The sequence below is a fragment of the Anolis carolinensis genome, chromosome 2 (genome assembly GCF_035594765.1).
Source record: "Anolis carolinensis isolate JA03-04 chromosome 2, rAnoCar3.1.pri, whole genome shotgun sequence".
Lineage (NCBI taxonomy): Eukaryota > Metazoa > Chordata > Lepidosauria > Squamata > Dactyloidae > Anolis > Anolis carolinensis.
In genome coordinates, this window is record NC_085842.1 from 67,573,913 (window position 1) to 67,597,258 (window position 23,346).

At 41.8% G+C, this 23,346-nt stretch overlaps 1 protein-coding gene across 4 annotated transcripts in view; it reads left to right on the top strand.

Moving 5' to 3' along the window:
• arhgef3 (Rho guanine nucleotide exchange factor 3) overlaps positions 1-7,427 on the top strand; it is a 180,684-nt gene extending 173,257 nt beyond the window's left edge. For all 4 annotated transcript variants that reach the window (XM_062969887.1, XM_008105254.3, XM_003217710.4 and 1 more), the window contains 2 exons: positions 2,000-2,186; positions 2,538-7,427. In XM_062969887.1, the coding sequence (XP_062825957.1) occupies positions 2,000-2,186; positions 2,538-2,881 (531 nt within the window). In that variant the 3' untranslated portion in view covers positions 2,882-7,427. The remainder of the gene's footprint in view (positions 1-1,999; positions 2,187-2,537) is intronic.
• Positions 7,428-23,346: the final 15,919 nt, after the last annotated feature.

Sequence of the window (23,346 nt, forward strand, 5' to 3'; positions counted from 1 at the left end):
GAATTCCTGACCATTGGACAAGCTGGCCAATGACCCCCCCCCCCCCCCAAACACCTGGAGGGCCATAGGTTATGCAGGCCTAATATAGTGGTTTCTCATAGTTAATTTATACTTTAATTGGAAATTGGAAATTAAAAAAATAGCTTATCATGCTGCCTCTGATCCTCTCTTAAGCTTTCTCATATTTGATTTCCTATTCATATATTCTATTTAGGACATTTAATTTTATATTTGCATAATATTTGCATGAGATTAGAATTGCAGATGCTTATGAAACAAGGTATTTCCCATGGCTGTGTTTAAAGTATGGGTCTTTTGGCCTAGACAGTTTTATCAAACTCCATCTTCACATACATTATTTATTATTGCTTCTTTATGTACATCATGGGACCTCAGGCAGAATTTATAGAAATTTGAGGTGCTGTCCAGGCCAATTAGATCACAAGTAAGCATTGCTTTCAAGCAAACAAATCTTTACTACAGTCACAGGTCTAGGGGACTAGGAGATGGGAGCACTAAATCTACAATTTCAGTTTACGGATGAGTTAGAGTACTAACTTGTGGTACCAGTCATCACCTGGCAGATTTTAAGTGTTGCTGGACAAAACTTGGCAACATTATAACAGTGTTGGTATCTAAAAGCAATAGCGTGGTGTAAAATTGTCCCGAGTGGCCTGGGTGTTTATATAGCAATGGCAAAATGAGTCTAGTTCGCATGTCTCTGTAAAACAGGCAGTGGAGGAGCACATGTTCTTTTGTTTCTATATGTCCAGAGTCACAGGGCAGAGTCTCTCTGGGTATGGGGTCTTCCAATATTGACTCTTGAGTACAGCTGATGGAAAGGCATGACATTGAGCCAGGGTAAAGGCCATCCGATGATTGGATATCTCTAGATTTGTTAAGTATACCATAGGAGAAGCGAGGTGTCTACTGGCTTTGTTGACTATGAATGTTGGGGCGCTGGCTAGATCCAATTGGCGATGTATCCGAAATATGTTGTTTGATGAGTGCTTTGGCTTGATCGTGTTCCATACTGAGTAACAACCCTGGATAAAAGCCCAGGGACGAGATTTTAGTTGCTACTGCTTGTTTCCATATGGACTAGAAGTCATCCTTCATTGTTAGTGGGAGAGAGAGAGATTCTGAGCCAGTCGTTGAGTATGACCACCCACACCCTGGCCTCCACTTTAATGAAGCCTATCTCTAGTCGCAGAATGGCACTGGAGACATATTTTGGTAATTTCAGGGCGGATCTTAGAAATTTGGACTGTACAAGTTCTAGGGCGGAAAAATTGGAGAAGAGGCCTAGATGGGATCCATACATAAGTTTTGCTGCTGGTTTAGCTTCAAATAGTTTGAGAACTGCAGGTATGAAGTGTCCACCTCTTGATTTGAAATATTTTAAAATGGCAGTTATGCTTCTTTGCGCAATCTCAGCCATGTGGTCTCCATGGGGTTTCTGCTACTTGTGTACTATTACTGTACTGGCATAGTAAAAATATTATATTGGGGAAATCCAACATAGATCAAAACAATGTCTTTGGTTGTGGGTGCTTCTTCCAGAGAACTCATACTCTTTTCCAAAGAGTTCTGTTATGGATCACAGTTTGTACCAGATAAATCAATGAAACAATACACTGGGGAGAGATTATCTTCATGTGTACGCTTGATCGGAAGGAGGACACTATTAATAAAGAGCTAAGATATTGCACTATTTTCCTGATGATTATTGCTTTTAAAGCAATATTTGTTATATTCCTTCTGAAAAAAAATCTTTATGATACAGTTCCTCAATTTCTCAGTTCACAGATGAGAAATTTGTAGTTCATACATTGCAGTTCAAACATGTGGAAAACATGTTCCTGTATTCATGTCCCTACTACTTAACTCTCCCGAGGGACTAGTTTCTGAAATTAGTTATTCTTTTTTCTTTGTATATACTAAGAAATGTAGATATAAATTTTAAAGTGACCATTTCTTTTTTTCCTTTTGCTATCAGAAATTGCATGTCTTTCTCTTCCAAGAAGTGCTAGTGATTACTCGGACAGTTACACAAAATGAACAGCTCTGTTACCAATTGTATCGCCAACCCATCCCGGTGAAGGATCTTGTGCTGGAGGATTTGCAAGATGGAGAGGTGCGATTAGGTGGATCCATACGTGGTGCATTTAGCAACAATGAGAGAAGTAAGAACCTATTCGATTATTTATTATCAAATTTTGGAATCTATGAATTTTGGGTTTTTGTTTAATTGATTTTTTGAATGAAAATGTGTCATTTTTTTCAGTTAGTGCAAATCTTTAAAAACTTTGGAACCCTATGCTTGAATGAGTCCCACCACTTAATACTCTAGGGTGATTTGGCACAGAAAAGAAACATTGGGACTATGTGCAGAATATCTTTGTAGATCATGCAGCATTTAGGTCCTTAGTACTTGATGTGAAGATACAAACAAAAGTCATGTATTTCAGGATGTTATTTTTAAAATACATCTTTACAATCCTTGCCTGTTTGCTAACAGATCTGGTTTCTTTCAGTTAAAAACTTTTTCAGAGTCAGTTTCAAAAATGGATCTCAGAGCCAGTCCCATTCATTACAAGCAAATGATACCTTTAACAAACAGCAGTGGCTCAACTGTATCCGTCAAGCCAAAGAATCTGTCTTTTGTGCATCAGGCGAAGGACTTGACTCTGAGGGACCTTTACTAACATCCTCAAATAGGAACAGAATATCACGTCAAGAGTCAAAACTTGAGCAAATGGACCAGTCAGACAGTGGATCTGACTGCAGTATGGACACCAGTGAAATCAGCATTGACTGTGACCACATGGAACAAACAGACTCTTGGAAGAATGACCAAGAATTAGAAAGCAATGTCTGACAAGAACTTCACAGAGATCTTCTGTGTTTTACCTGTACAGTATCTGCATTCCATATATGGAGTAAGAAGCACTTTTTAAAGTATTTTTGTGACAATATCAGCTCAGCCACTATTATATTTGTACCTTTTGACCACAGTACTGTAACTGCCAGTGTGTAATTTGGAATGTAAAGCAACTATAATCCTGTGATATTCTATATATGTCTCAATGGCTGAGAGAGGTACTTGACCAACTATTTCAAATGTCCTGCTGGTAGATATAACCTCTATACTACTGTTTTTAATGCATATTACACCATAGATGTCTCTGCTCATAAAGTGCCCAGTTTTGACCTCTCATAAAAAACTGAATGCAGGAGATCTATAATGTGTTTAAGAAGGTTATCAAAGCCTGACACTAAATGTAAGTGTTGCATTACTTTGTGACTTGATATGAATCATCGGGTGACTACTTGCAAGTGTGAGTGAAACATTACAGGTGGGACTTCCTTATCACCTCAGACATGATTTTTAATAGTTTGTTCACAAAGTGTTGAGAAAACAAACAATGTACAGGCATATGGGAACCAGACCTACAGAGTAAGCTTACATAGATAACAGTATTGCTATCAGGTCAGCAACAATCTTAAAATACAGATAGATTCTTGCCTTTATGAAGAAATGCATATTTATTGTGGCTATTTGCAGTGTGCATTCTCGCAGTACACAGATACAATCTAAACAATCCTTTGAAAGGAGATGGTTGGCAGTGCTGAATCTCCTTGCAGACAAATAGATCATAGTGCATTTTCTAACTCATTTGTCATAAAATCTTAGAAGACTGCTCCAGAAAAAAAGTGAAACCGATAAATCCCAATCAATGACCGACTTTGTTAGAACTGTTATTTTTATGAAGCCACGAACTGAGTCTGCGGCCAGGAATTGTATGTGTAATGGTGTTCTCCAATATCAGATAGTTGTTTTTTTTGGGGGGGGGGGTTGCATTTGAGTATTTTTAGTTGCATCTATCATTGTTCTGAGCTTGGGACAGCTTATTCATTTGGGGGGGGGATTCAACTTTGCCTTCTCGACAGTTGTTCGGACCACAACATTCACTGCTGTCATAATATGCCATTTGTACATAGGGGCACTATTGGATGCCCTCCTCAAGAGCTAGGATTCCAAACAAAGGCCGAGCAGTTATTGCAGATATTGTTAAAGACATTCAGGGAAACTTGGAAAATTTAGAGGTATAACTCCATACTAAACAAGCTATCAAAATTGTCACTTGTTCACTGTGTTCACAGAAGACACCTTCATGATAATTGAGTGTTAATTATTAAGATTTTAATGGGGTTAATTTATTATGATTAAAATAATAAATTTGAATTGTAAACTGAATATAAAGCTTTAGTTCATAATCATTTTTCTAAGAAGATGCCCAAAGAAATTGTACATTATTGAGATACAATGTATTTGGCTGCATTCTCATTTACTCCCGAATACAACTGTCTGTGTAACTATATCCACTAGTACTCCAAACTCTGGCAGCACTGTTACATCTCAAAAAACCTTAGCCCTTTCTTCTGTTAGTGTGAAGGACATCTCTGGCTCTGTACCCTTGGTTGAGAAAATGCCAATAAAATTGGTAGTTTTGGGCCAAATTTTCATTGAAAGTTTTAAAAACACTGAAATATTTTATTTGAGCTACTTCCTGCTAATGCCATGCCTTTAACTTGCAATTCAGTGCACTGAAAGGTTTCCTTCTACTGTTACTACTTACTTTCCATGCAATATAAATTCTGACCTCGGTGCAAGCAGTAAAATTATTAAAATGTTGCCAAAATGCATATTTTGAATATTTTACATGTTTACTGAAAAAGTAGGGAAATAAAATAGTGTCAACATTAATTTGTACATGTTTTGCTGGGTGCTACAGGAGTCATTGTGTTGCAGCCATTATGCTGAAATAACGAATACAAAATAGGTGATTTTACTTTTATCTTTTAAAAAAGATATTAGTCTAATTTTACTCCTTAGAACATTACTGTACAGGGTTTAAACAGGATAATTATTTTGTATTTCGCTCGTATAATTTATTTAAATTGCTTCATTTTGGAAGCTGAATATTAAGAATAAGAGAAATATGACTTAATGCAGAAACCACATTTGGTCAGTGGAACTATTTACAAAAGCATTCCTGTACACAATTACCTGGATTTCCCACTGAATAAAGAGGATATGCTTTTCAGTAAATATGAACAGGACTGCACTATTAGGATGCTAACTACTGAAATTACAACAACTTGACAAAATGTTGGGGAACTGTACTCTTCATTTATTAAAAAGTAATATATGTTCTGATTACATTTTTTTGCCTACCACCTTAAACTTTTCTTAAAGAGTTTCAATAGATTAAACATAATGGGTTTTTTCATAACTTCTTGCCTAATATGTAAAGATGGATCCTTCAGGTTTTTTAATCAAATTCTTGCCAGCAATTTGACATTTGATATTTCATGTAAAATATGATTTTTAAAGTCTCCAAACTTAATCACAGTAGTTGAACTGTAATTACAATTAAAAAAAATAAAAGTTTTAGGATTAAGTACAAATAACAGCCTAGATCTATTCATTAAAATAACAGATCAGTGGAATCCATAAAGAATTGTAGGACACCAAAATAAGTAGCAGCAATCACAAGTCACCTACATTATACAGGTCCACACATTTGGGATTTCATCATAGTTCATTCTGTTGTGGATTGGATTGTCGTCCCCCCCCCCTTTTTTTTTCTTCATGGCAAGATATTTTTGTTGAAAAGGCATTGTCCATTCATGCTACAGGTAAGTGGTTGTTGTTGATGTCTGTCACTTGGTTCTCATTTCACATGCTTACTGTATGTTTTGTACAGTGTCAGACTTTTTCATGTCTGAGCATGTCTGCTGTTGAAAGGCCTTCCAGTTTGGATCCAGATGTGTGATTAGATAGTGTTATTTGGACGAGTGTTTTGCTTTCTCCCAGTGGTTGTTTGAAAATCTTCAGATCTGGGAGCCTCGTCTTAAAACATGATCTCTTCCTTCATTTTGGGCTGTCTCATTATAGGGCAGTGGTGGCGAATCTATGGGACACGTACCAGAAGAGTCATGAAATGCCTCCACTTGCCATCCCTCCCCCTGCTCGCTCACCCCTGCCCTCTCGCATGTCCACAACTCACCCCTCCCCCCCCCCCCCCCCAGTTTGGGCATTCAATCTCTAAAAGGTTCGCCATCACTGTCAGGGTTTTCAAGGTAAAATGTATTCGGGAATGGTTTACCATTTCCTTTTCCTGCCCAATACTAATGCTTTCAGATTAAGCCTCTGCCATTACACACACACTGCTGCTGCCCAGTACCTTTCATACACCAGAATACGGCATTTGACATATTTAGTTCCTTAACAAAAGCAGTTCCTTAACAAAACCCACAGCATAGCCTCTTATGTTATGAGGAAAAGAGGCAGCTCTTTTCAATATGCAAGATCTGCAGGAAGAACTGGAAGCCAGGAGTGGTTTTTATCAGCTCAGGCTGATTTGGCAAGTGAGATATTGACCAGTTATTTATAATTGAGTTACCTCTAAGTCAGAATGTTTTCTCTGAGGGACTTTAAAAGTGACAGCTTTAATAGAAGCTTGGACAAAATAAATCCATCCATTCACAGTCTGTACTGGTGAAGTATTCAAGATGTCAATTATTTATATTTAAAATGAATGTGCAAAGTGCTTCCTTCCAGATGTTGTACTACAAATCCCATAAGCCCTGGTCACCAGAGTCAATGGTGAGGAATGCTGGAAATGATAGATGAGTAATGCCAGGAGTCCTGGCCCTGTATTAAAGCTCCAGACAGCCCAGAAAAGGGCCAGGATTAAAACAATCATTGGATTACTTTCATGAATCCAATGAGAGATTGAAAATATTTTTCCTTGAACAGTAACCTACCATACTGAATAGTAATCTGATTTTAAAACAGACTTTTAAAAATGTATACTAAAGTAAAAAGATTCCACCAGGGTAAATAAAGTCCTCTTTTTGCAAGTTTTATTAGCTCTTTACATCCCCAGTCACAACTAATATTTTACTGTCAAAAATAATATGTACAAAAAGAAAAAAACAGCCTGTTGGTAAGTTCATGCTGCCATCTGCTGGAGGGTTTAAATGTAAAATGACAGTTGATTGGAAGAATAATCAATTGATGAAACTACCTTTAATCATATTTTTAAAAAACATAACACAGTGAACCGTTGCCTACTCAATGCTGAAATATGCAAATTAAAATAAAATATGAAATTATCTCGGCATGAAGAAAGAAGTATGGCTATACAAAGATTACCTTGTAACCACCTGTATCAAAATTGTATACATTCAATACATCTCTTGGCAGAAAATGCAAAGAAAACATTCTTTCTGTATTGCCTCTTACTATAATTTTGCCATGCTTAAAAATTTAACATGTTTGTTTTGTTTTATATTTTAGGTTGCCAATCTGTAGTTCTTGAGAGTTGTTCTAAATACAATTACTTTTTATTTTTCCTGTTTTGTGTATTCTCTTGTTTATTCTTTCTTGAATTTTTCATCTTTCTCCTGGCATAAGATAGAAGGTGCCATTGCCCTTCAGATTGCCATTATATGGTCAATAAGAGGCAATAAATGGATTGAAAGTGGGCTAGTGTTATAATTATTGTCCCCATTTTACTATGTAGAGTAATTTATGGACCGTTTTGTTGCACCAGCAATCGATAATATTGTAAACAAGGATATTTTACTATATTTTACAGTAGAAGTTGGTATTGGTTTGGTCCATGAGATACAAGGCATTTTAGCAGCAAACTGCATTCATTAGTTAAAGTTGTTCAGTTACGAACTTCCATAGACTCTAAAAGCTACAGCAAGTGATTGGTGAGGTCAGATATGAATATTTCTATAGATACCCCTTTTATCACATGTGCTAATTTCACAGATGACCACTCAAAAAAACATGATTACAGGTAAGCAACCATTCTTTCTTGTTATTGATTGGTAATAGCACTTTAAAGTATTTTATGGACTCCATAAATGTTAATTAACAATTAAATTATCTTGATTATTGTAAATTATCTCTTATCTCTATTGTAAGTAAACTAGATCTCCAATACACTACAATTTTATCATAAACGAAAGAACAAGACATATAAGTAAACATAGTAAATAAGCAAGTCTCATTCTAATGATGGCCTTTAGCAAGACCTCCAAAGGCTTTGCCTGAAAAGGAGATTGCCTTGAGACAACCTGGGTGGAGGGGGAATAATGTCCCTGTCTTCATTAACACTAGAATAGTAAAACTGCCTTACCAGAGCATTACTTTTATAGCACTGTCTTTCCATGGTGCTGTGTTTGCCTGTTCCTGTGAGGGAAAAAACTATGTAGGGTCTCCCAAGTCAGAAAGACTTTGGCTGAGGGGCCAGACTAAATGAGCTAAATACCTATTGGGCAGCAGTTGTATGTGTGTGAAATTGGCAAAGGATTTATCAGGAATAATGGCAGTGAAACCATAGTTAACACTTGTCAGTAATGTGCAGAAGGAGGCATGGTAAATCAGTTTTGAATGTCTTACACCACAAAAAAAAACTTAGTATGAGACAATCCAAAATGAAACAAGATTGGCAGGTACTCAACAAGCTATTGGGGAAGAGCAGAAAAGAAACATGAGTAACACTATGGTGAAGGATGCAATTGTATGTAAGATAAAAAGACGTTCAGCTATTGACTTGTTCAGAGATTAAGGGACAATCTGAAGCTGCACAACACATATTACAGGAACATGGGAGCATAAATCAGAAGTAAAACAAGAAATTGAATGTATAAACATTACAATACTGTACTTGGGTTCGAATGAGTCATTTTGATAATTACAGTGTTTTACTCAGGAAATGAGAATCTAAGAAGAATTGGTCCATGATCAAGAAATGAAGCACGAGTGCCACATAAAATTTTGCAAGGCTAACAGTTTGTTCCTCCCAGACACATAAAGGAACCAAAGAGATTTTATACGTGGACATCACCTGATGGCCAATGTAAAAATCAAACAGACTATATAATTGAAAACAGACGGAGAAGCCTTATTTCTCTATATGCAGGAACAAGGAGAATTGTGCTTTATAGATTGTAGCAAAGTTTTTGATTGTGCAAATCAGGAAAAATCACAGATTGCTTCTTTTAAATCCAGAATTACTTGTAGGCAACAAGAGCAATTCAAGCTTGAGCTCTCCCTGGAAACAACGATGACTAAACGGAGACTGTTGTATTTTGGATATATCATTTATTTATCATGCCAGAAGCAAATTGAGAATACAGTTATAATGTATAAAAAAACACAAAGTTAAAAACTTGTCATCATGCAAAATTTCCTTTGACCAGAAGCTGGCCTCTTCAAGTTGTCACTGTAAGAAGGTCCTCCATTGTGCATGTGGTGTGGCTCAGACTGCATTGTACTAAGTGGTCTGTGGTTTCCTCTTCCCACTCACATGTCCGTGGACTCCACTTTATAGCCCAAATTTCTTAAGATTGGCTCTGCACCTCATGGTATCAGAGTGCAGTCTGTTCAGCGCCTTCCAAGTCTCCCAGTCTTCTGTGTGCCCAGGAGGAAGTTTCTCATCTGGTATCAGCCACTAATTGTGGTTCCTGGTTGTTACCTGCCACTTTTGGACTCTCGCTTGCTCAGGTGTTCCTGCGAGTATCTCTGTAGATCTTAAGATGCTATTTCTTGATTCAAGACTTTGTCACACTGGCTGATATCTGAACAGAGGATGGGCCAGAGATGTCAATGCCTTGGTCCTTTCATTTCTGGCTGCTACTTCCTGGAGAATATCAGATGGGTGCAATACTAATTAAACAGTATAATTTATCCAGCAGTGTAGGGTGTAGACATCCTGTGATAATGTGGCATGTCTCATTAAGAGTCACATCCACTGTTTTAACGTAATGAGGTGTATTCCATACTGGCCATGTATACTAAGCAGCAGAGTAGCAAAGTGCAAGAGCAGATGTCTTCACTATATCTGGTTGTGATCCCCAGGTTGTGCCAGTCAGCTTTCATATATTATTTCTAGCATCCACTTTTTGCTTGATAGTCAAGCAGTACTTCTTGTATGGTCTTGTATGGTCAAAGCATGGTCCAGAGTGATTCCCAGGTATTTTAGTGTGCTGCAATGCTCCAGTGGGATTGCTTCCCAGGTAATCCTCAGAGCTCAAGATGCTTGTCTGTTCTTCAGATGAAAAGCACACCTCTGCATTTTATATGGATTAGGAATCAGCTGGTTTTCCCTGTAATAGACAGTAAGAGCACCTAAAGCTTCAGAGAGCTTCTGTTCAACCATTTCAAAGCTCCTTGCTTGAGCGGTGATGGCTCAATCATCAGCATAGATGAAACTCTCTGTCCCTTCTGGCAGTGGCTGATCATTTGTGTAAATGTTAAACTTTGATGAAGCAAGCATGCTCCCGAGGCAGACCATTCTTCTGTTTTCACCATCTGCTTCTCTGACCCTGGAACTCAACAAAAAAGCTCTTGTTTTGTAGCAGATGAAGCGGGTGACGTGGTAATCCTTTACAATATTATACATTTTTTTCAGGAGGAGGTGATGATTTACAGTATCATAAGCTGCTGACAGGTCTATGAAGACAGCTCCTGTAATCTGCTGTCTTTCAAAACCATTTTCTATGTACTGGGTCAAGTTCAACACTTGTGATATGCAGCTTTTGCCTTTCCTGAAACCAGCTTGCTGTGGGATCATAAATAGGCCTATTTTTTCCATAATTCTGTGCAGGATTATTATTATTATTATTATTATTATTATTATTATACTTTATTTGTACCCCGCTAGCATCTCCCGAAGGACTCGATGCGGCTTACAAAGGCCAAGGCCTCAACACACAATATAACAATACAAAACAAAAGGCAAATTAAAAACAATTAAAACAGTATAAACAACAAGCAATAAACAATACGCTAAAACACAATAAAACTGGGCCGGGCCAGAGTAATGGGTACAAGATTAAAAGTGCTGTTGTGACAGGTGATATATTAGGCTTATAGGGCAAGTGCAGAGTGCGATATACAATCTTAGTTCTAATAAAGTGCTTATGGGACTTGGTGTTGGAGATTTCCTATTAATCTGGGAAGGCACATTGGAACAGCCAGGTCTTCGAGTTCTTTCTGAAGACTGCCAATGTAGGGGCCTGTCTGAGATCCTTGGGGAAGGTGTTCCAGAGTTGGGGGGCCACCACAGAGAAGGCCCTGTCTCGTGTCCCCACCAACCGCGCTTGCGATGCAGGCGGGATCACGAGCAGGGCCTCTCCAGATGACCGAAGTGAACGCGTGGGTTCGTAGATGGAGATGCGGTCACGGAGGTAGGATGGTCCCAAACCGTTCAGGGCTTTGTAGGTAAGCACCTGCACCTTAAATTGGGCTCGGAAAGTAAATGGCAGCCAGTGGAGCTCCTTGAACAGGAGGGTTGACCTCTCTCCTGTTCAAGGAGCTCCACTGGCTGCCATTTACTTTCCGAGCCCAAATAAGGGGCCCCAGTTAACATCCTGGCTGCCGCTCGTTGGACCAGTTGGAACTTCCGAGCCATTTTCAAGGACAGCCCCACGATGGCACAACAAGGAGATTGGTCTATGCGGGGACATGAGAGAAGCTTCCCAGCAGGATTGTAACACATCCGGGCATCCCCTGGGTAAAGTCTTTGTAGACAGCTGGTTATCTCAAACCAGAAACAACTTGCAGTATGGAAAAATCATGAGAAGATATGACTCATCAAAAATACTTTATTTGGCATGTTAGAAGGGTATAAGAAAAGTGGTTATACCTATGGGAGTCCTTGTTTAGCTTTGAAGCCTGGCTGCTTCCTTTGTAGGGGAATCCTTGTTTGGCCAGCTTGAATTGCACTGAATAGTCTTGCAGCTTAAAAACCTGGCTGCTTTCTACTTAGGGGCATCCTTGGTTGGCCAGGTTGAATGGGACAGAGTAGCCTCATGGTTTCAAAGCCTGGCCGCTTTCTACCTTGTGAAATCCTTGGTTGGCCAGGTTGAATAGCAATGAATAGTCTCGGTGCTTCAAAGCCTAGCCACTTTCTAATTAATAATAATAATAATAATAATAATAATAATAATAATAATTTTATTCTTATAATCTGCCTCCATCTCCCCACGGGGACTAGGGGCGGCTTACAAATACAAAACGAACATACAATAATCTCAAATACCGAAAACGCGCAAATGAAAAACACATACGATAAAATCACAACCATTAATAAGACAAAGTTAAAACGCAGTCACAAAAACATAAGAATGGGCTGGTCAAAAGTGCACTAAGTGAGACTTGTAAAAATGGAGGAAGTTAAAAGTGCTATAAGATCATGGGGGAGAACCCAAAAATGTGAGTTGAACCCTGAGGCTATGTCAAGAAATTAACCATGCAGATGCAACAGATCAGAAGTAACCGTTAGTACGAGTAGTAGTAGTAGTTTCTACCTAGGGGATTCCTTGGTTGGCCAGGTGGAATAGCTCTGAATAGCCTTACAGCTTCAAAGTCGTGCTGTTTCCTACCTAGAGGATTCCTTGTTTGGTGATCTGGAGTACAACTGAATAGCCTTGCTGCTTTGAAACCTAGCTACTTTCTTTCTAGGGGAATTTGTTTTGTTTTTTGGTATTTTTAAAATTAATTTATCTGTCAAAATGTATAAGTTTACATTCCTCATTTTACAATATCTTAAACATATATTGTATACAATTCGACAGTAAAAAAAATCAAGAACATCTTTAAGCATATTTCTTATCAGTTTTTAACTTTTCCATTACAACTTTACTACATATTTCTCTACTACACACTTTTTAATCTACTTATACATGTTTTATAATTAATATTATTAATTTATCAATCAAAATGTATAAGTATATATTCTTCTCATTTTACAGTATCTTAAACATAGCATATTATATACAATCCAACAATAAAGAAAAATCCAATCCAAAATCATTTTTAAACATATTTCTTATCAGTTTTGGACTTTTCCATTACAACTTTACTACATATCTCTCTACTACACACTTTTTTATCTACTTATACATGTTTTATTTTTTTATTGTTATTATTGTTGTTGTTGTTATATCCTCTCTCCTCACCTTATTTTGTGCCCCCCTTCACCAACCAACTCATATTGTTTCACAAGTCCAAAATTTCATTGCCTCTGTTGCTGGCTTGCACCCCTTTCCCTCATTAAAAATATACTCAATAAATTTTCCCCATATTTTCCAAAAATCTGTTTGTTTTGATATTCCCTTTTTCATTTTAATATTACAAGTCAGCTTATCATTAATAGCTATGTTCCAGATTCCCCTATACCATTCTTCTAATTGAATTTCCTTTTTTTCTTTCCAATTTTTTGCTATTCGCAATTTTGCTGCAGTTACCAAATTAGAAACCAGTTCTTTCTCCTCTTGTGAGAGAATATTGTCATGCATAAGTAATAATGCTGATTTAGGTGTACTCTCCATCTCTATTTTTATTATTGCTCTTATTTCTTTAAATGTCATTTACCAAAACTTTTGCATAATTTTACATGACCACCACATATGAAGATATGATCCTATTTCCTGACAGCCTCTCCAGCACTGATTTGTGTATTTTTTTATCTATCTGATTTAGGGGAATCCTTGTTTGATCAGCTTGATTTGCATTAAATAGCCTGGCTGCTTGGAAGCCTGGCTGCTTCTTTCTTCTTCTTAATGTTTTTTTCCCCTGTGGTTTATATGACCAACTTTGAAAACTGGTGGGGTTTGAGCGGGAGCTGACCAACATGATGGTAATTGTAGTTCTCTCTGCACAAATACCCAATATGTCTAACTTTGAATACTGGTGAGGTTTGAGGGCGACTGACCCAACATGATGGTAATTGTAGTTCTCCCTGCAACATGGCCAACTGTGAATACAGGCATATGGGGGTTGTAGTTCCCCCGCATCCAAAGAGCACTGAAAAGTTGGTGGGCGACCCCTGTAGCAGCTCCTCCAGGCAAGAATTGCAGGGAGTGAGGTGCTCTTCTATTGGGACAGGGGCTGCTGCTGCTTCGGGGCAGCCCCGTCTCTTCTTTCTCTTCCTCCTTCTCCTTTGCTTTTGGGACCCCATCCGAGCCCCTCTTCTTCCGTGGCAACTGAGTCGAGAAAGGAGGCATGTTCCCTTTGCTGCAGGCTGCGTGGGTGGAGGATGTGTTCCTGAGAGCGGCGCAGCGAAGGAGGCGGAGAGGAGAAGGAGGAAAATGGGAAAAGAAAAGAAAGTGGAGGTGACTTGGAGGCAGGCCGAGGCAACAAGGATGGAGCCCGGTAAGGAGGCCCCAGACTCAGTGGGGGAGAAGCCTGGCGAGGATACAGTCTTCCTCCACCTGCACCCACGCCATAGCAAAGGGAACACGCTTTTCTCCGTGTTGTCCCCATTGCCTCTTCACCTTGGCTGGTCTGGGAGCTTGGCCAATAGTGGCTGCTTTCAAGATGGCGGATGGGATTGCTGCCATAAGCAGGAGAGCTCTTGCGCATGCACAGAATGTTATTTGCATTTGGGGGGGATTTTTTTTGGCTTTGTCACTTTTTTATTTTTTGTTTTGGATGGTCACTCCTTGGGAAGTAATTAGTTTTGTGGCCAAGTTTGGTGTGATTTGGCCCAGTGGTTATGTTGTTAACTCAGTCAATGTCAAGACCCAGGCTGCAGAGCACCAATAACCATACACAGAGGCCAAAATCTATCTAATATCTTTATTGAAGGAGTATATAAAGTTAATAAAAACAAGTGTAGAAAATAGTCCAGAATTAGACCTTTCAGGAAAGGTCAAAATTAGTCCAAAGAAACAATGTCCAATATGAAATATTAAGGTCCAAAGTTGTAATCCAATAACCGAAACACTCACTTTGCCAGGCAAAGTGAGGGGAGATGACAAGGTCCTTAGTCCATGAAACTTGAGCGAGGCTATGGAGTAACTTGAAACAAGGCTTGGTACAAGGCAGCAAGGAACGAGAAGCAAGGACAAGATCCGTGGAATTACTTGGCAAAATCCGGGAAACAAGGCAAGGCTGAGTCCTGGAAAAACAAGGCTAAGTCCTAGGAAACAAGGCAAGATCCGTGGAGGTAAACAAGGCTGAAAACGGGAACGAAGGCTTGGAAACAGGAGCGCGCTGTCCACACACAACTTACTCCCGTAGCTGACGAATTGACTCCGCAAGAACCCTTTGTGGGCAAAACACCTAAATAGGGTCTAGTTTTCCCACCAAAGAGCAGTTCTCTGGGGAACCAGAAACGAAAGCTAATCTCTGAGTCCAGATGCATGACTCCTTAAAGTTTCCCATGGAAAGCAGGCTTAATCAGCTGAATACTTAGCAGCTATCCTAGCACTCCTGCGAGACGCTGCTTGAACTCCCCTCTGTTGTTTACAAAACTCGTGGCGAGAAAACACAGGAGATTTAGGCTCAGGGCTTGTTTGACAGACTTCTGGAAGACAAATCTCTTGCAGGTGCAAGGTTCCCAAATCTGGCTGGGAAAGTTCCAAATCTGAGACGGTGAAAAACCCAAGTTTTCCTCTTCATCTGGCACTACAGTGCCAGGAATGGGACTACATGGCCCATGACTCATCACACTATCCCCCTCCTCAAGCCTCCTCTCAAACTGGGACTCTCTCCCCGAGGCGCGAGGCCGCGGCTTGGCGGGATAGGTCTGATGGAAGCGGCGGGTTAGATCAGGAGCATGGACTGTGGAAGCGTCTTCCCAAGAGCGTTCCTCGGGGCCAAAACCCACCCAGTCAATGAGATATTGTAGGCGGCGGCGGTGAAAGCGAGAATCCAAAATGTCCTGAACCTCAAACTCCTCCTCCCCATCCACCCAAACAGGAGGGGGGGCCGGCCGGTCTGTATCAGGGCGCACACCATCCGCCGGAAGGAGCAGGGAGCGATGGAACACTGGATGAATGCGCATAGAGCGTGGAAGTTGGAGTTTGAAAGTCACGGGGTTAAGTTGCGCCACCACTGGATAGGGACCAATGAAACGGGCATCTAACTTCCGGCAAGGGCGATGGGAGGGCAAAAAGCGAGTGGACAGAAGAACCCGGTCTCCTACCTTGATTTCGGGGCCCGGCTGGCGATGTTTGTCCGCGTGACGTTTATAGTCCTCCTTGGCTTGGTCTAGTTGCTGGAGCAAGAGTTGTTGCACCGCTGCGAGTTCCTGCAGCCAGTCCTCTGCTGCGGGAACTTCTGAGGTTTCAATGACAGGAGGAAAGAAACGTGGATGGAAGCCGTAGTTTGCAAAGAACGGGGTTTCTTTAGTAGAAGCCTGGACCCCATTGTTGTAGGCAAACTCTGACAGCGATAACAGGGAAGCCCAATTGTCCTGCTGGTAATTCACATAACAGCGAAGGTATTGTTCCAAAGTGGCATTGGTGCGCTCAGTTTGCCCATCTGTTTGGGGATGATGAGCCGAAGATAAACGAGAGTCTATGCCCAATAGTTTTTGTAGTGCTTTCCAGAAACGAGAGGTGAATTGGGACCCACGGTCTGTGACCAAACTCTTGGGCAATCCATGCAATCTGAAAACATGTTGGAGGAATAGATCTGCAGTCTCTTTGGCCGTGGGAAGGCCTTCACAGGGAATAAAATGGGCTAACTTGGTGAAAAGGTCCACCACCACTAGGATCGTGGTGAATCCACAGGAAGGTGGTAGATCAGTTATAAAATCCGCAGAGATTATTTCCCATGGGTGGGATGGAGTAGGGAGGGGATGTAGAAGCCCTGAGGGCTTTTCCCTTCTTGTCTTGGAGCGCTGGCATACTGGGCAGGTGTTGACATATTTTTCCACATCCTTGCGGATCTTGGGCCACCAGAAATCTCTTAGGATCAAATGCATAGTTTTAAATAGCCCGAAATGCCCTGCTGGCTTGCAGTCATGACACAAACGAAGTGCCTTTTCCCTGCCCGGTCCTGGGGGGATGTAAACATGATTTCTATAGCAAAGTAGCCCATCCTTAAGCGAAAAGGGAAAATGTAGTCCTTGGCGAAGTTGGTCCTGCGCCCAGGCATCTACTTGCTGACTAGCCCTGATTTCTTGAGCACAAAGGGGCCCTGGAGTAGAGGGAGTTGATTCAATGGGAGTGGATTTGGTGTTTCCCACTGTGAGCGTGGCAAAGTTCTCGGGTTGTAGCAGCTGGGACTCAAAGGTCTCCTTGCGCCCTGCAGCGTATTCCGGTTTCCGTGACAGAGCATCTGCTTCTTTGGTCTGGGCTGGGGTTACATAATGAATTTGGAAGTTAAAACGTTCAAAGAATAAAGCCCAGCGTTGTTGTCTCTGATTTAGCTTGCGGGCAGTTTTTAGATGCTCTAGATTCCGATGATCAGTATGGACTTCAATGGGAAATTTGGCCCCTTCTAACCAATGTCTCCAAGTTTCAAAGGCTGCCTTTATGGCCAATAGTTCCTTTTCCCAAATGGTGTAGTTTCTCTCTGGTGCGGTCAATTGACGGGAATAAAAGGCACAAGGATGAAGATGATCTCCCACCGGTTGTAGGAGTACAGCCCCAATTGCCACATCGGAGGCGTCCGCCTGCACGACAAAAAGGGTTTCAGGATCTGGATGCTGAAGGATTGGCTGGGACGTGAATAATTTCTTTAGTTGCTGGAACCCTTTCTCTGCTTGATCTGTCCAGCGGAAGGGCTGTTTCCCACGGATGCAGCTGGTAATTGGGTCAGACCAGCGGGCAAAGTCTGGAATGAACTTGCGGTAGTAGTTCGCGAACCCCAAGAATCGTTGCACCTCTTTCTTGTTGGCGGGCGCCCGCCATTCCAATACTGCTGAAACCTTTGCCGGGTCCATGGAGAGCCCTAGTGGCGAGACGCGGTACCCCAGGAAATCTACCTCTTGTAGATCAAAAGCACATTTTTCCAGCTTGGCATAAAGTCCATGATCCCGCAATCGTTGTAACACCATTCTGACGTGGTTCTCATGTTCTGATTGTGATCTAGAAAACACCAAAAAATCGTCCAGGTAGATGATCAAGAACCGATCTAGATAATCCTGAAAGATGTCATTGACAAAATGCTGGAACGTTGCGGGAGCTCCACATAATCCATAATTCATAACTCGGGACTCGAATAATCCGAATTTAGTCTGGAAGGCGGTCTTCCACTCGTCCCCTTCTCTGATGCGAACTAGATTATACGCCCCCCGAAGATCCAGCTTGGTGTAGACCTTGGCTCCTTGAAGTCGGTCTAGTAGGTCCGAGATTAAGGGCAGGGGATAGCTGTTCCGCTTAGTGATATTGTTCAATGCTCTATAGTCCACCACCAAGCGTAAATCCCCTGACTTCTTTTTCACAAACATCACTGGAGAAGCGGCTGGGGATTGAGAGGGTCTGATGAATCCCTTGCGAAGGTTTGACTCTATGAACTCCCTGAGAGCTTCTTGCTCCGGTTCAGTCAGGGAGTAGAGATGTCCTCGCGGGATCGGGGCCCCCTCCACCAAGTCAATGGCACAGTCATAAGGTCTATGTGGGGGTAATCTCTCGGCCTCTTTTTCATTGAATACATCCCAATATTCTGAGTACTTCTTGGGCAAGGTGATAATGGGTTCAGTGTCTGTGGCATGGCAGACCTTGGCTACAAGGCAATGGTTTTGGCAATATTTTGAAGCAAACTGCAGTTCCCTGTTGGACCAGGAGATGCTTGGGTCGTGAAGTGTCAGCCATGGAATACCCAAAATCACAGGGAAATGGGGAACCTCGGTAACAAAGAAGGAAATCTCTTCCATATGTTCCCTTATCCACATTCTGGTGGGTTCCGACCACTGGCTTACGGGGCCCGTCTTGAGGGGGCGGCCATCGATGGCTTGCACCACACGGGCGTTCTTGAAGTCATGATATTGTAATCCCAGAGAGTCGGCATACTCTCTGTCAATGAAATTGTTTGTGGCTCCTGAGTCTATCATGGCATGGACCATGACGGGTCCTTTTTTTGCTGACCACAAGGTGACCACTAGAAGAAACAGGACCCCAGTTGGCGGCTCTTGAGTGGGTTTTTTGACCGGGTTGGCGAGCCTCTCTACTCCCGGTCGCTGGCTTCCCCCGCCGGCTGTGCGCCAGCCGCCTCAGACGTCTTCGTCTCCGTGGAGGACGCCGCCGCCAGACGGGCGGCGGGCTTCCCTTTGGCTGGGCACTCTCTGGCGAAGTGGCCCCCGTTTCCGCAGTACCAACAGAGATTTAGGCGTTGGCGGCGGGCCTTCTCGGCGGCGTCTAACCTGGGACGCACATTGCCCAACTGCATCGGCACCTCCTCGCTCCCTCTGGGGTATGGGGCTGGTGGTGGGGGTCTCCATGCTGGACGCGGCTGGACGCTGGTGGGAGCGGGAGGTTTCACCCCAGCTCTACCGCCCTGGCCTCGGACCCATTGTTTTCTGTTGGCCAGCATGACTTCAGCTCGTAAACATTGATCAATGAGTGCTTCAAGAGAGTGGGGGGGATCCACCTTGGAAATTTCCTCCAACATCTCGATGTTGAGACCCTCCCGGAATTGTCCTCTGAGGGCTATATCATTCCATCCGGTGCTGTGGGCCAGCACTCGGAACTCGGCTATGTACTGGGACAAGGGTCTGTCCCCCTGAGAGAGGCGCCGGAGTTTATGGCCGGCTGCCTCCAAATTGTCTTCGATCCCCCAAGTCGCCTTAATGTGATCCAAGAAGTGTTGCGCTGATCTTAGATGCGGGGAAACTTGGTCGAACAGTGCCGTCGCCCAGTTGGCCGCTGGCCCGTCTAAAAGGCTGTAGATCCACGCCACTTTGATGTCTTCTTGGGGGAACTCGGCATTGCGGGCCTCTAGATAAGCCTGGCATTGGCGACGGAAAACATGAACCTTAGAAGCTTCTCCAGAAAACTTGGTTGGCAATGCCAAGGCCGGGAGACGGATTCCGCGTTCCTTCAACCCCTTTATTTCTCCCTCCTGCGCATTGAGCTTATCACGGATGCGGTCCACTTCCTCCTTGTCGATGGTGTAGCTGAGTGGCTTACCTCCCGGTCCGGCTCCGGTAGACATTCTGGCCTAGGTTAATTGGTGCTTAGGGTGGCGGAGTCAAACTGTCAAGACCCAGGCTGCAGAGCACCAATAACCATACACAGAGGCCAAAATCTATCTAATATCTTTATTGAAGGAGTATATAAAGTTAATAAAAACAAGTGTAGAAAATAGTCCAGAATTAGACCTTTCAGGAAAGGTCAAAATTAGTCCAAAGAAACAATGTCCAATATGAAATATTAAGGTCCAAAGTTGTAATCCAATAACCGAAACACTCACTTTGCCAGGCAAAGTGAGGGGAGATGACAAGGTCCTTAGTCCATGAAACTTGAGCGAGGCTATGGAGTAACTTGAAACAAGGCTTGGTACAAGGCAGCAAGGAACGAGAAGCAAGGACAAGATCCGTGGTATTACTTGGCAAAATCCGGGAAACAAGGCAAGGCTGAGTCCTGGAAAAACAAGGCTAAGTCCTAGGAAACAAGGCAAGATCCGTGGAGGTAAACAAGGCTGAAAACGGGAACGAAGGCTTGGAAACAGGAGCGCGCTGTCCACACACAACTTACTCCCGTAGCTGACGAATTGACTCCGCAAGAACCCTTTGTGGGCAAAACACCTAAATAGGGTCTAGTTTTCCCACCAAAGAGCAGTTCTCTGGGGAACCAGAAACGAAAGCTAATCTCTGAGTCCAGATGCATGACTCCTTAAAGTTTCCCATGGAAAGCAGGCTTAATCAGCTGAATACTTAGCAGCTATCCTAGCACTCCTGCAAGACGCTGCTTGAACTCCCCTCTGTTGTTTACAAAACTCGTGGCGAGAAAACACAGGAGATTTAGGCTCAGGGCTTGTTTGACAGACTTCTGGAAGACAAATCTCTTGCAGGTGCAAGGTTCCCAAATCTGGCTGGGAAAGTTCCAAATCTGACTGAGACGGTGAAAAACCCAAGTTTTCCTCTTCATCTGGCACTACAGTGCCAGGAATGGGACTACATGGCCCATGACTCATCACAGTCAAACATATAGATTGCAAAATGATAATGACAAAATAAATATATCATAATCATATATAGGAATGCTAACAATATGCAATTTATATCCATACCTATACACACATACACTGAATTTTACAGATCAGCTATTTCCAATGTTTTTAAATATATACACACATACACATACAAACACACACACATACTGTCATGCCACCACAAAGCCTTTCCCGAAGTTGGTCTCTCTCTTAGTTAGAGGAGGCTTTTTGTGTATTGTTATTGTGGGAGGGAACAATAGCTAGCCCTTGTATTTAAGACCTTCCCTTCCCCTTGAAGACACTGTTGCACCTCAGGACTGATTCACCTTGCTGCAACACACACACCCCACCACAGCAGGCTTGGTTTTTTTCTTCAGTTTATTGATAAAGAATAGCAAAACTTAATAAACAGCAGTAAAGAAAGCAATAATCCGATTGCAACGGCAATCTACAAAACACGGTTCAAAGTCCTCGTAGATATTATTTCAAAGTCCCAAAAATAGCGAAGCAGTTCTGAAGAAACAAGGTAACATGAGCTTCAAAAGTATAATCCAAGCACAGATTGTAAGCATGAAATGAAGCAAGATATATTTCCATGAGCCAAGACAAGGCGAGAGTTAAATCTCCAAAAGCAATGTTGCTCTGTCTAAAATCTTCCCCAATTACTTCCCTTTTTAACCATTCTTGCAAGCTAGAAACACATTCCTCTGAGCTCTGGCTCCCCCATGCTTGCCTGCAATTCTCACAGAACGTCTGGGGCCCAATCTCAACTTTAACCTAGAATTCCTGTCTAAACAGAATTCTTCTCCCTCGCTGCCACCTGGACTTTGTTGATATTGACAATCCTGAGACTCCTGTGAAAGCTCACCCTTATCACTAACTTCAGAGTCTCTGCTAAACTCAGAGCTTTCCACATTCCCCTGATCAGTCTGTTTTTCTAAGCCATCAACATTTCCTGAATCAACCTGCATTTCTGAATCTTCAACATTTCCTGGGACAAACTGCTGTTTCACATTTCCTGGAACAAACTGCTGAAACCCAAATCCCCCTTCATCATCAGACTGAACCACAACAGACACCTCCAGAGGCAGAGCCTGACAACAAACTCTGGTAGTTTTTGGAAATCAGCCATTGTCCTGGAGATGCAGGAAGGAGCAACACACAAAAACATGCATGTCAGAGGTTGATAGATAAAAGTCAAATGCTGACGGTTAAAAGTTAACAGTTGAAAGGTTAAGCAGCAGATTAGTTGAAACTATGGACAAAAGAGACTTTGCTCCAGATATAAGAAGAAAGAAGAGACACATAAAATAAGCAAAGATAATCTTTAAAACAGACCTCCAATCCCTTTTCAGAGACTTAGAACTATCCGATTGGGAGGCGTTGGAATTTAAACCTTTTTATTGTTTATTAAATAATTATTAACTTGTTCTTTTGTATGCATCGACTCCTATTGGCCATCAACACCTCCAGCTCCTTCAAGGTCAAGTCAGTCACTTCAAGGATAACATCCATCCATCTTGCCCTTGCTCGGCCCCTCTTCCCTTTTCCTTCCATTTTCCCCAGCATTATTAGCTTTTCCAAGGAATCCTGTCTTCTCATTATATGGCCAAGGTACTTAATCTTTGCCTTTAATATCCTTTTCTCCAGTGAGCAGTCGGATTTTATTTCCTGGAGTATGGACTGGTTTGATCTTCTTGCGATCCAAGGCACTCTCAGAATTTTCCTCCAGCAACATAGTTCAAAAGCCTCTATCTTCCTTCACCCAGTGTGTGTGTTTATAGATATATAGATATATAGGATGTCCCAAAAGTTGCCATAATAATGAAAATGGGAAATGCTTGGTAAATGTACCTTTGATTACAAAATATTAATTACCATATTTTACAAAATATTATGTGTTGAATGTGTTGTCGAAGAATTTCATGGCCAGAATCACTGGGTTGCCTTTTTCTGAGCTGTATGACCATGTCCCAGAAGCATTCTCTCTTGATGTTTCACCCAAGCATCCTCAAAGGTTGTGAGGTCTGTTGGAAACTAGGCAAGTGAGGTTTATATATCTGTGGAATATCCAGGGTGGGAGAAAGAACTCTTGTTTGTTGGAGGCAAGTGTGAACATTGCAATTGGCCAGCTTGATTAGCATTGAATAGTGTTGCAGCTTCAAAGCCTGGTTGCTTCCTGCCTGGGGAAATCCTTTGTTGGGAGGTGTTAACTGGTCCTGATTGTTTCTTATCTGAAATTCCCGTCTTTCAAGTTTTGTTCATCATTTACACTCCTGATTTTAGAGTTTTTAAATACTGGTAGCCAGATTTTGTTCATTTTCATGGTTTCCTCCTTTCTGTTGAAATTGTCCATATGCTTGTGG